The 13682-nt window shown below is 36.5% G+C and overlaps 1 protein-coding gene across 26 annotated transcripts in view; it reads right to left on the minus strand.

Annotated features, from left to right (window-relative positions):
* Positions 1-13682, minus strand: part of nbeaa (neurobeachin a) — a 925612-nt gene that overhangs the window by 558688 nt on the left and 353242 nt on the right. For all 26 annotated transcript variants that reach the window (XM_051927338.1, XM_051927337.1, XM_051927335.1 and 23 more), the window contains exons 17-21: positions 11106-11198; positions 5665-5773; positions 3581-3662; positions 2515-2638; positions 222-414 (exon numbers count right to left, since the gene is read on the minus strand). In XM_051927338.1, coding sequence (XP_051783298.1) covers positions 222-414; positions 2515-2638; positions 3581-3662; positions 5665-5773; positions 11106-11198 — 601 coding nt within the window. The remainder of the gene's footprint in view (positions 1-221; positions 415-2514; positions 2639-3580; positions 3663-5664; positions 5774-11105; positions 11199-13682) is intronic.

Genomic DNA, 13682 nt, shown 5'->3' on the forward strand with positions numbered 1-13682 from the left:
AAAAACAAACTGTTAAGTCATATAATTGAGATGGAAACTTTGATACATTTTTGAAAAGTATTTGGATGACATATATATTGGGAGAAATAAATAAGCTAGTGTTATTGTTCTTCTCTGCATTTCTTATAGTACCATTTTTGTAATAGAAAACTGCACATAGTATTCCTAATGTGCACTTATACTGTACACACAAAAGACAACATCAACTTATGTATCCATACCTTTGAATGTGCAATAGAGAGTGTATCAACCCAAACTCTCCAACCTCCCCATTCATATTTTATTGCATGATACAGGAGAATCCGGAAGATGTTATAGACCATTTCTGTGATCTTCTGCTCTTCAGGGTTTTTTGGATTTATGTAACCAAGAGAAAACATCCAGTCCTGCCAGACAGAACACTGAAGAAGACACCTAGAAAATGTGTTATTGAAGAGAATATTGAGTAGTCACCGACAAAGAGCATTAAAAACTTTGTTGAAGGAAAAATTCTTTCACACACAAGTGTGTCTGCATAAGTGTGTGGAACCTTAAACTATGATATATTTAGTACTTAAATAAATGTTTCCCATCTTAAAACTATCATACAAGAATACAGAAAATACAGTACAAAATGAGATTTACATATTTCAAAAATCATAAAAAAATGAGTTCATAATTTTTTTATGATTTTTGAAATATGTAAATCTCATTTTGTACTGTATTTTCTGTATTCTTGTATGATAGTTTTAAGATGGGAAACATTTATTTAAGTACTAAATATATCAGGATCCTAAAACTGAAAATCTTCAGTCAATTACTAAGATTGGTTTGGGCTATGAATCTGAAATTGCTACAATACACCAAAGAAAGCACCAAACAAAATGAGATTAAAATGTTTACAGAGGTTATTACCTTCCTGTTTTGAAAAGAATCACATTAAAAAATCCATCCATTCTCCTAATCCACCCAGTCTAATAAAAGATCCCAGGTATTATTAATAATCCATCGATCGATTTTCAGATCTACAGAATTCAGTCACTGGTGTATGGAGCCTGTCCTAACAGCACTGTGCATAAGGGTGCAGTAATCTAGATGAGGTGCCAGCCCATCACTGATCATTCTGATGAACACAGGCCAATTTAAAGTCAGCAATTATCCTAACACACAGTATTTATGATATAAGTGTAGAAAAGTAACATACAAACTCAAAGAGAATGCTCCTGTAGAAAGCTAGGTTTCTTCCCTGGAATAAAAAAAGTATCTATCTATCTATCTATCTATCTATCTATCTATCTATCTATCTATCTATCTATCTATCTATCTATCTATCTATCTATCTATCTATCTATCTATCTATCTATCTAAAGAGATGCTGGAGGTGGTAATATTGATGGGGTAGTACATGTACTGTATATTAAATTGCTTCTCCAGAATTTATACAAAAGATTTTTGATAAAAGAATGTGTAATAGGAGGCTGGCACACAGACAGATTTAGTCCTTTGCCTCAGCGGGGGACCTGCCGGCAACAGAACAGACTATGGAATAGTTTCTCAAAATGCTTAGCTCTATATAAAGGAGTATGTGATGAAAAGCACACAGAGGGAATCAGAGAGAGGGTAAAAGAACCCTTATTTTAGATATGATCCTTCAGAGGAAAAAGATGACATCTCACTATGAGATGTACTGTAGCATGGTGAGCTTTGCAGAGAAAGAGTTAATTTTTAGCAGGATTTGTCTATTTAGGCTTGACCAAGGCTGCTACAATTGTGTATTCAAATTTCTGTTTTTCACTCGTTCTGCTTTTCAGTTGCATTGTTTGAGCAAAAAACAAAATCGCCAAACATGATATAACACAACATTCTCAAATCTAAATGCATTGGGCTGGAGAAAGAGTGCTAGTCCATCACAGGGTCCACTCATGCATACACACCCTCTCTCACAAGTCTAGTCTTGTTTTGTTAATTAACGTAACATTTACATCATTGTGGATGGGGGAGTATAACCAGAATATGCGGAAGAAAACCCATACAGTCAGAGGGAGTAATTGTGTACTCATGAAGATTAGTAGCAACTGGGCACAGGATACAAACCTTGGGCAAGAGTCCTTGAGAATGCAGAGCATACCGCAGCGCAATGATTCGTTTTTAGATAATGCATAGAAGTGAATCCACTTCAATGTTTAAGCAAATGGCACAGTACAGGGTGACTCAGTACTCTTCTAATTTTTCATAATAATCAAAACGACAATAATTCTAATTAATAAAAATATTAAGAGTAATAAACTTGTACATTGTGTCACAGTTATTCCTTGCATTAAAGAACAAAAACAGAAAGAACTCTTAGTCTGGTTTCAGTATTCCATTGCACAAAACAAACATAAGAAAAAATGTTACTTTTTAATTATTTACTGTATGTGTCACACCAAATGTATATACTGTATTGTGCTGAATAAGTTACTATCAAAGATGCAATATGTAACTTTGTTTAAATGTAGTAACAAATTAAAATGTAAATAAATTAGAATTACTTACCGTCTATTCTCTCTGCTGTTACTAAACAATTTTATCATATCAGAAAGAAATAGGCGACGCACTTCCATGAGTTCTGCACTCGGGGTGGAATTTTTCAATAAGGTTGCAACCACCTTAAGGATCACTAAAAAATGACAGATTATCAAATTGTTTACAATTAAGATATAAACTAACTATAATTGAACTAGGTTAACAATGAAGAAGTACAACAAAAGTTTTATATAAGTACATTAAGTCATAATTAATTAGCAACTTTCAATAGGACCAGTATGAGAAAGAGTGGTTTTGTGCGTAAGTGTTTCCTATAATGGAATGGTGCCCCATCCAGGGATGGTTCCTGCCTTGAAAGAAAAGGTTCTGGTATGGGCATCAGCTTTCTGCAGCACTGAACTGGATAACACAGTTAGATAATTGATGCATTATTTATCAAATAATTAACTAATTGAAAAGATAGTCTTTAGCAGTCCATCAATCTAGACATTTTCTGATCCAATTTTATCACATAAAGGGTTATGCGGTATTACTGAGTGCAAAGCAGAAACCTACCCTGAGTGTGATACAAGTTCATTGCAGGGTACACACACACACACATACACACACTCACTCACACCAGGCAAATTTAGAGTAGCCAATTACCAACTATATGTCCCTCTTTGTAAAGTTACTGGAAACAGAGAATACAGATTAAACCTGTGAGGACACAGGAAGAATGTGGAAACTCCACAAATATAGAAAGCAGGCTGGGAACTGAGCCCGGGTTCCTGAAACTTTGAAAAAGCAGTGCTGATCAATCAATCAATATATGTTATAGCACCTTTTAAAGTCATCATCACTAAGTGCTTTACAAATCAACCATCATTAAACATATAAATTAAACAAGACAATGACCAACTATAAGAACTCTTGGTGCATTATTACTAAAGTAAGAGGCCTAAAATAAATAAATACATAAAAAAATAAGCACAAACTAGTGTTAAATCAAACAACTAATTATTAAGAGCCTACTGCAGATACAGGACTTTCTCCATTTAAAAAAGGTACATCAGTGAGCATTTTGTCTACTTACTTGGATTCTGGATTTTTACAGAAGAATCTGGCTCTGGGTGAGGCTTATGTACAACCTGAGTGCATACTTGCTCAGTTAATATCTTCAAAAAAGACAAAAAAAAGGGATAATACTACTAATTCTAGGTTATACAGATATAGTATATGTAGGTGACAACTAAATTAGGAACCTTTTTTTTTCATTTTATGACTGTTGTGTAACAACACCTAGTAACAATTTCATGTTTTGGAAATTAATTTGCAATGAGAAACTGACCTGATTGCAAAGATACTGTCTTTAAACGATTAACAAATTATCCATCCATCTACAGATTTCTTTAACCCACTAAGCCCAATGCATAATAGATGGCATTTGAAGCCTATCCTGGCAGTGTCAAGCATAAGGCAGGAATCAACTCTGGATGGGACATAAATGCATCAGAGGGCACACTCATGCACATACTCATTATACTAGGTTATGTTTTTAACACCGATTAAGCAATCATGTATGCCTTAGGGAAGTGGGAGAAAGGAAAAAAACAGTGAAAATCCACACAGTCACAAAGAGAATGAACAAAATTCTGCACAGACACTGACTGGGTCCTCATTCTAACCCAGTCATTTAAAGTCTTGAGGCAGCAGTTCTAACCACAAGGTTTTGACCTTGACTTTCACCATGGCCTTTTAATCTTCATATTAATCTTGTCTTTAGTCATTTTTTGTTCATGATTCTTAATTTGGTAATGCATCTTCTGGTAAGGCTGTATCCTGAGATTTTAAATTTTAGTCTAATTTTCATTTTTGTTTACTGTTCAATTAGAATGTATTATCTAATGTTAAAGGTCTTTTAACCCTTATTGAAGTATATTTATTTTTGCTTGTCTTATTTTATTTTCCTAGTGTTTGCATTTCAACCACTCAAATTTCTTTAATTTTTGTTAATATTGTTAATTCAATTTAATCAATTCATCTTGTGCTCTTAAGGTCGGTCCTTGGTTTTGAAATACCAAGGCACAACTACTGTTTAGTTCTAAATTAATTGAGTCTTCCTTTCTAGTGGTTGCAGAGCTACCATCTACTGTGACAATCAAAAAGTTAATCGTATTTGTGTAGTTTTTTTTATTCTTAATATTATATATATATATTGCGGAAGGCGGCCAGGGCCCATGCCCGGCCGGGGGGCCCCTGCAGCATATCTTCTAGGGGAGCAAGGACAGCAAACCCAGTATCTCCCCCTGGACGCTAGATGGCATCCTCCCTGGGCTGCAGTGGTGCCTCAGATTCCCCCAGGGCTTCATGGGGGTTGGAGTTTTGTGCAGCCCTGTTGGGTTCCGCAGGCGCCGCCAGGGGGTGCTGCAGCTGGGAATCCTGAACCCATCTGGGGAGCATATTCACCACATATTCCAGGTGCCCAATAAAAGGAGCCAGCAACCACCACTCAGCGGCCAGAGTCGGGTGGAGGAGGACGAGTTTGCCTGGGAGGAGTGGTGATGCAGGAGAAGAAATGTGTGGTGTACTTGGGTGTTTTTGGGACTGTGATGTGCCTGTGGGGATTACGGGGAAGACGTGTTTTATACATGTGCCTCCAGTGTGTATCTGTGTCAGGTCGGGCCCATATATAGTGCCTTGCTACTATATATATACATATATATATATATATATGTATATGTATTCTGAGCTTTAGTTTTATTTTAACACACAATAACATCATATAATAAACAGCAGACATTCTTAGCCACATTCACACATACAGATAATAGTATAAGAAAGATCTACAGGGATTATTTCTCCCAGTTGGAAAATCACTCAGATGCACCCATAGACTACTGCTAAATTAAAGTTGGCTGGTTTGTTAGACACTCAGTGTAGCAACTCAAATTTTCACCTGAACAAGAAGATAAAGAGCTAAGCCAGTGTAACACTAGGTCTCTGTTTTCATGTTACAGAAAAAAGTTACTTCACAATAAATCATAAAAACCAAACATAACACCCTCTTCAATCTCATTTTCAACACAGCAAAAGCAGGTTTGGAACTATTCTGAAAAGCCTGCTATGCTAACAGAGGAAAATTCCGCAAATAATATAAAACATAGTAAGCAAACCTACCTCATAAAGTGTGTTATACGTTGTCACAGTTACAGTGTTGGTGTGAAGCATTAACCTTTCGCCAAGCAGGGTGAAGAGACTGTGCGTGTGCATAATTTCAACCTTCCGTCTGCAAAATTGAAAAATTTTGATAAAAGAAAAATAACAGTATTAACAGGAAAATGTGTGGTAAAAGAAAAGGACAAAGTGACACCTGCTTCCAGGTATTTCACTACTTCTCAGGAACTGGCTAACATTTAGATTTTTTTTTTGTTTTATCAAATATATAGATTTATTATATACAGTCCCTTCTTATAGTGACTGTGCTCTAAGGATAAAGTAGAGAACTATTTTTCTTTATGTCTAAAGTTAGAACTGCTGTTCAATGCTGTGTACTGAAAAAGGCAGCCTTTTAAATAAACTTGCAATACTGAGCTCGACTTCCAGGTCTCTTGCAGTACTGACTATAACAAAATCTGTACTTTTCAAATGTGACATCATTTAAGTGTTTTATTTTCAACTTTGTTTCAAATAATGGCAAAGGCCATAATCATTAAAATATTCATCCTCCTCTTTATTCAATTTAAGTTTTCAACTTGAAAGTGCAAGGAAAGGATTATCTTTCAATAATATACAGTACCTTAAAGAGGCTACAATAGAGACCTGGTTGGCTTTAGAGACCAAACAAATATGCTAGGGGAATTTGGCAAAAAGATACTACTGATTTTATTTTGCTCTTTTTCCCTTTTTGTATTGCCATGTACAGATGTTTTATTATATATAGTTTTGATGTGGAGATTGATATATTCATTCATTTTTATGATAGTAGAGCCTAATCTTATTACCTGGCACTTATGTAAAGTCCTAATATTACCCATTAGTAATGTCCCACAAACCAAACCAATTCATTATAACAGTAATTGTTTTATATTGGTTTGACTTGGTATATATGTTTATGTATATAAATATTGTGTTTTACATTAATTTACTGTAACTTTGGTCCAGTGTCCCACACTGACCTATGGTGTATATATACACTTCCTCAAAAAGTTTCTAGTCTATTTTAGCTTTCTGATCAGAAATACAATATGCAGAGTAAAGTACTGCAACTTGACAAACACAAATTCTCTTTAGGTGCAGTTTTATCCAACATGGTCCAGAGAAAACAATGTATGATCAGGTAATCTTTGAAAAGGCCTTAATTCAAAACAATATGTTACAAGGAGGGAAAGGCCACACGTAGCCATTTTTCTGTTCATTCCATAATGCCTCAAAAATCACCAAAAAAAGACAGATGATCCCTGGCATGCTGCAGGCAGGAATGTCAAATATCAGTATTGACGTAACTATGCATAAAGCTACTGCCCAGTGTTCTGACTGCAGGCAAATATTCAACAGACTGGCATGGCAGATGCATATTCAAGATTGGGTTTCACTCCAATTCAATTTAATTCTCTGTATTATTGAATCACTTTACTTTGTATGGCCTCTGAGAATTCCAACAAGCTCATAAGTAAAATACAAATTTTACAAAATGCATAATTCACACTCAAGAAAATTCAAAATTTGGTTAAATACACAGTAAAAGAAAGCAATTTCAACTTGATTGGCACAAATGGATCCTAAAAGTGAGTACACCAGAGCAGGACTGACACATCAGAATGGTCTATCAAGAAATTACTGCTGAAACTTCCATCAGACACAATGCCCAAATCAGCAACAGAACAGTGACAGACAAGCTCCATGCTGCTGGCCTTAAACCAGCTTATCCTGTTAGTGGTCCTTTGCTCACAATTTCTACAAATCTGAACCTGCGGCTGGACAACGCCAGGCCTCATACAACTGCTGTGGTCAATGGCTCTATGTACTATGTACAAGAGGAACTTGCTCAGTATATTGAGGGACTGAAAGACAACTGTTCTTAATGTTCACAATTGTTATTTTCCCTTTTTCTTGTTGTTATACTATTATTCTAAGGCAAACAAAAGTATCTTTATATTCCCTAGAGTTGTATCCCTTCAAAATGGTATCAAGTAAAAGTCACAGTATCAAAGAAGAAGACAGTGAAGGAATATACTGTAAATATTCTTATCTAATAGAGAAACTTAAACTAGGCTAAATAGGGAAGAATAATTTCTAGTTTCTAATCTCTAAAGCACTTGATAATCACCCCTTGATTCTGCAAAAGTAAAATTTTATATAATTAAAATAACACTTGGTGCTCTGAAGTCACTGGAAACAGCTATTTTGTTTCCTAAATACCCAAGACTGTTACCATTCTAGTGTTTTGACTTAGCAAATTAACAATATTTAACCAGTAACTATTAAGGTCCTTTTTCATCAATGTCAGCTACATATGATATTATTAATCAATCCATCCATCCATCCATTTTCCAACCCGCTGAATCCGAACACAGGGTCACAGGGGTCTGCTGGAGCCAATCCCAGCCAACACAGGGCACAAGGCAGGAACCAATCCTGGGCAGGGTGCCAACCAACCGCAGGACACACACCCACACACCAAGCGCACACTAGGGCCAATTTAGAATAACCAATGCACCTAACCGGCATGTCTTTGGACTGTGGGAGGAAACCGGAGCACCCGGAGGAAACCCACACAGACACGGGGAGAACATGCAAACTCCACGCAGGGAGGACCCGGGTCTCCTAACTGCGAGGCATCAGCACTACCACTGCGCCACCGTGCCGCCCTTAATCAATACCTCCCTGAAATTTCTTTTCTTCCCAAACATTTGTCTTTTTTGATCCAGAACTTTCCAGGACCAAAAAATCACATCACTTGAAGCTCCAAATAAAACAGGCACAAGTGTGTGTAACTGCTGTTAAGCAATGGCTTCCTGTTCACTGATGCTTTTATCCATAATGGTAAACTGACAGCTTTCTATTCCCATTGAATATGTTATGTTTCTGAATAAAGCTGGCAAAATTAAAAGAGTAATAGTTTGGGCACTCACATTTAATGTACACAGAGCAGTGCATACATAAAACAAAATGCATTGTGTATGAGCCAACATGGCTAGAGCTGAGCTGAAGCACTGCAGTATTTGCATTATGTGAAGAGAATCAAAGTTTTGTGTAAAGCATCACAAATATGCAAATTCTACAATGGAAGAAACCAGCCAGCTATTTAAAGGTGATCTTTCTATTGCAGTAGACCACTTGGTAGCAAACATTTTAGATCTCTCTTTTTTATGCCTTTACTAGCTGCTGCATCTCTGTAATTTAGGTTCCTTTTAACAAGGACCCAGCAAACATTTAATGGAAGGGGACTCTGTGATCTTAGGATGCAGGAGCTGACACCATTAGTCTCACACTGTAGCTTCCATCACCTAATATTGTTGGGTTGATCCCTTCGTATACTAAATTACACTCTAGGAACTCTATTTAAAACCACTTCAAAGATGCTCATTGGATACTAAGCTTGGCCTTCTTTAGATGCTGTGAAGCTATTTAACCCTAACAAGTGACATATTGCCACTTGATGAATTATTTGACACCACATTTTATAAATAGAGGTACCATTATTGTGCCTGTCCATACCAGTCAATAATACCAAAGAAGTATCACTAATTGTGTGATTACTATCAAGGCAAAAAACACAAAGGAGAACACAAAATAATCTGAAGCTCCTATATTTGTTGCTACTGTACCGCACTATAGGTTTTAAACCTTTCTGTAATGGGGCATGATGTGTACTCTTGCAAACCTCTCAAGATACCCTAAAGCATTCTCTTCACATCTGTTGTTTTCTCACAATCCTGAGCTCTTCATATTGATAAAGAGTTAACATTTCATTTAAACCATGCTTGACGCTCTCCTTGGAGTAATACAGAAGCCACTATCAAGATTACTTATGACCAAGGATCAAAAGCACTCACGTATGGCCACTTCTTTGATTACATGGACATCAAGTTACAATGACGAAGCCTGCAAATGAGATCTGTCATCTAGCACTGTGTACAAAATTGAACCTAAGCAAGGAAGTCGCTACCTTTTGGAGGAGTTGGGTATTCTCTAGAGAAGAGTAAGAAAGAACTGTGTATGTTAGTTATCTTGTACAACAGAGACTGGTGAGATCTAATTGAATTTTTCCTTATTTGGTACATATTTAAAAATATTTCTGTATACATCTATAAATCAATGGTTATTAATACAGTACAATTATCATAATGAATTGAAATGTAAAAATTAAAAGACTTGGAAGATCGTGTGTACTTTTTAGTAGGTTTACTGTAAAATCTATTTTTTGTTGCTTTATAAAGGTTTATGATTTGATAGCTTTTTCATTTGTTTCCAACCTATTAACTGCACTATTGACTATTTTTAGTGCTAACAACACCCAATATTAAATATGTTTAGTGTACCTCAGTTGTGGGTTTGAAAAGGAAAATTACTACCTCATATTTGAACAGGCTGCCTGGTCTCTGTTTTTGTAGCTAAGAAATCTGTGTTGCCATTAGTCTGCTATGACATCTTCTGTCTCTTGTCAGCCCCCACTGTTCTCTTTCTCAATATGACTATGAATAGAGTTTCAGGGATGCGATGGCATCTGCTTCTTCACATGAACTTTTGTGAAGTTACTCTGACTCCTTAAAGGCTGCCATTTTATTTTGTACAATTGGGCCCTCTATGTTTAATCTTTGGAGCAACAAACACGGCCACTAAGAGTCCCTTATACTCCACATTGGATGAAAATATTTCTTTTTCTTCCAGTGTGGGTGTCTCTTTGAAAGACTTTACTCTGTCCTATGCCACCCTGGAAATATTTGCCTCTAATAAAAACTTGACAGGCAGGTATCAGAACACAGAACAAAATATGAAATACAGAATACAACACTATGCTTCAAGACTGAAATAAGACAATAATAATGTCACAACCATCAGCACTGCAACTTAAACCACAGCACCATATTCATTAATGTAATTACATTGTCATCTTAGTGTTTAACAAGTTCAATTATGAAATTTATTAAAAAATGCAATTAAAATAAACGAATAACCTTTTCATAAAAAGAGGTTTCTCTGGAGCAAATCTGGACAAGTGTTCAAATATTTTGATTTAATTTATATGACAGCTATTAATATAATGATAAACTGTGAAAATATACAGTAGTCGAATTTCAAAATAATATTGTTATAAAAAAGACAAAAACAGATTGTCTGATTAGCTTGCTTGGTCAAAACATGAAGAATCTGGAAGAATTTAGTAATGCTGAAATGTCTACATATACAGTATTCTTGCGAAAAATCAGCTCAAAATAAATATAATGTAAAAAAAACAGAGTCAAATGAACTCCATAACCATACAAGGCACAACACGTACAATTACAAATGCAAATAAAAGAAAAAGAATGTAAAATTACACGAGAAGGATGCTTACATACACCAATACGCAAAATTAAATATTTAGATCATAAAAACACCCAAAAAAACAGGCTTACTTGTGACCTAAATGCTTCAAAAAATATCCAAGCACTTTAAGGGCTTGAACCCGGATGCTTTCACTCTTGGATGCCAGTAGCTTGTAGATAACCCTTAATTGAAGAGAAAAAAGTGTTATCTTGAGACCATTTTTACTATTAAATAACAGATACGTCTTTTATTTTCACCACAAGTACACAAGTGTACAGAAATAACAATGAATACAGAGGTGTTTATGTGTCAGTAAATTAAGGAAGTTACATCACAAGATGGTACTGAAACTTTATCAACTAAAGAAATTAGAAAAGAAATGGAAGGATTATGTAAGTTACATCTATTTTGCAAATCAACATTTATACTTTATCACTTGTCTTGGCCTTTGTCCACATTATTGAGCATTAGAGCATAAAGCAAGTGTTGATAGGATGGCAGTCCATCAGAATGCACAATCATTACTTTAGGATGCTAGGTAAACAAATGTATTTGTCTTTGGGATTACAGAGAAACCACAGACATATGGGCATAAAAGAAAATCTGCCAACTTCACATTGATAATGACCTGATCAGGAATTTCTAAAGCTGTGAGTTAACAGTGCTAACTATTGTGCTACCATGCAGCAAATCATATTAAATGTAAATATTGATATTAATACATTAGCTATTTTAGGTAACAGACAATGTTTACATTACTTTTTAGCAATAATATCAATTAAAAGCTTATTATACTCCAAAGAGGGACAGATAGATAATCAAAGTCAGTCAGACTGAAGAGGCTTTGGAAAAAATCATCAACAATGTCATACAATAAGTTACATAATATTCTTAGATATACTTAAACTAAAACTAAACTAAAATGGATGGCTAAAGCCTGTGCCAAAGCATTAGCGCAGGGAAAGAAACAGCCTTAAACTGGACACCAGTCCAACACAGGGCCGACTCATACACAAGCCAACGTAGGGCTAATCATCATAAAGCGTACATCAGGAAAGTCATCAACAATACCATAAAATAAGTAACATAATACTCTTAGATTCATTTAATTTAATTTAGGGCCATGGAAAGCTAAAGCTTGTTCCACAGCATAGGGTGCAAGAAAAGAAACAGCTCTAGAGAGGACACCAATCCATCACAGGATCCACTCATACACAAGCCTATAAAGGGCCAATTTAGAATCAGCAAATAACCTATCCCGCTGTCTTATAGAAGTGGAAGAAAAACTGGAGTATGCAGAGAAAAGCACATGCATTGACACAGACAGAACACACAATCTCCACACAGACACTGACTTTACTAACAGTACTAACCACTGCACATTATGTCACCCAGTAAAATAAGTGACTTGAAGCAAAAGTTGTTAGAAACAACTAGCAAAATCCTATGCTAGATTGGTGCTAAAAATAATTATAGCATGGAGTGAATTAATTATCACATATTTCCCTGAATTACATACATACAGTGCATCCAGAAAGTATTCACAGCGCATCACATTTTCCACATTTTGTTTTGTTACAGCCTTATTCCAAAATGGATTAAATTCATTTTTTCCCTCAGAATTCTGCACACAACACCCCATAATGACAACGTGAAAAAAGTTTACTTGAGGTTTTTGCAAATTTATTAAAAATAAAAAAACTGAGAAATCACATGTACATAAGTATTCACAGCCTTTGCTCAATACTTTGTCGATGCACCTTTGGCAGCAAATACAGCCTCAAGTCTTTTTGAATATGATGCCACAAGCTTGGCACACCTATCCTTGGCCAGTTTCGCCCATTCCTCTTTGCAGCACATCTCAAGCTCCATCAGGTTGGATGGGAAGCATCAGTGCACAGCCATTTTAAGATCTTTCCAGAGATGTTCAATCGGATTCAAGTCTGGGCTCTGGCTGGGCCACTCAAGGACATTCACAGAGTTGTCCTGAAGCCACTCCTTTGATATCTTGGATGTGTACTTAGGGTCGTTGTCCTGCTGAAAGACGAACCGTCGCCCTACTCTGAGGTCAAGAGAGCTCTGGAGCAGGTTTTCATCCAGGATGTCACTGTACATTGCTGCAGTCATCTTTCCCTTTATCCTGACTAGTCTCCCAGTCCCTGCCGCTGAAAAACACCCCCACAGCATGATGCTGCCACCACCATGCTTCACTGTAGGTATGGTGCCAGGTTTCCTCCAAACGTGATGCCTGGAATTCACACCAAAGAGATCAATCTTTGTCTCATCAGACCAGAGAATTTTCTTTCTCATGGTCTGAGTGTCCTTCAGGTGCCTTTTATCAAACTCCAGGCGGGCTGCCATGTGCCTTTTACTAAGGAGTGGCTTCCATCTAGCCACTCTACCATACAGGCCTGATTGGTGGATTGCTGCAGAGATGGTTGTCCTTCTGGAAGGTTCTCCTCTCTCCACAGAGGACCTCTTCAGCTCTGACAGAGTGACCATCGGGTTCTTGGTCACCTCCCTGACCAAGGCTCTTCTCCCCCGATCGCTCAGTTTACATGGCTGGCGTCTCTAGGAAGAGTCCTGGTGGTTTCGAACTTCTTCCACTTACGGATGATGGAGGCCACTGTGCTCATTGGGACCTTCAAAGCAGCAGAAATTTTTCT

This window comes from Erpetoichthys calabaricus, chromosome 4, assembly GCF_900747795.2.
Source record: "Erpetoichthys calabaricus chromosome 4, fErpCal1.3, whole genome shotgun sequence".
Classification (NCBI taxonomy): domain Eukaryota; kingdom Metazoa; phylum Chordata; class Cladistia; order Polypteriformes; family Polypteridae; genus Erpetoichthys; species Erpetoichthys calabaricus.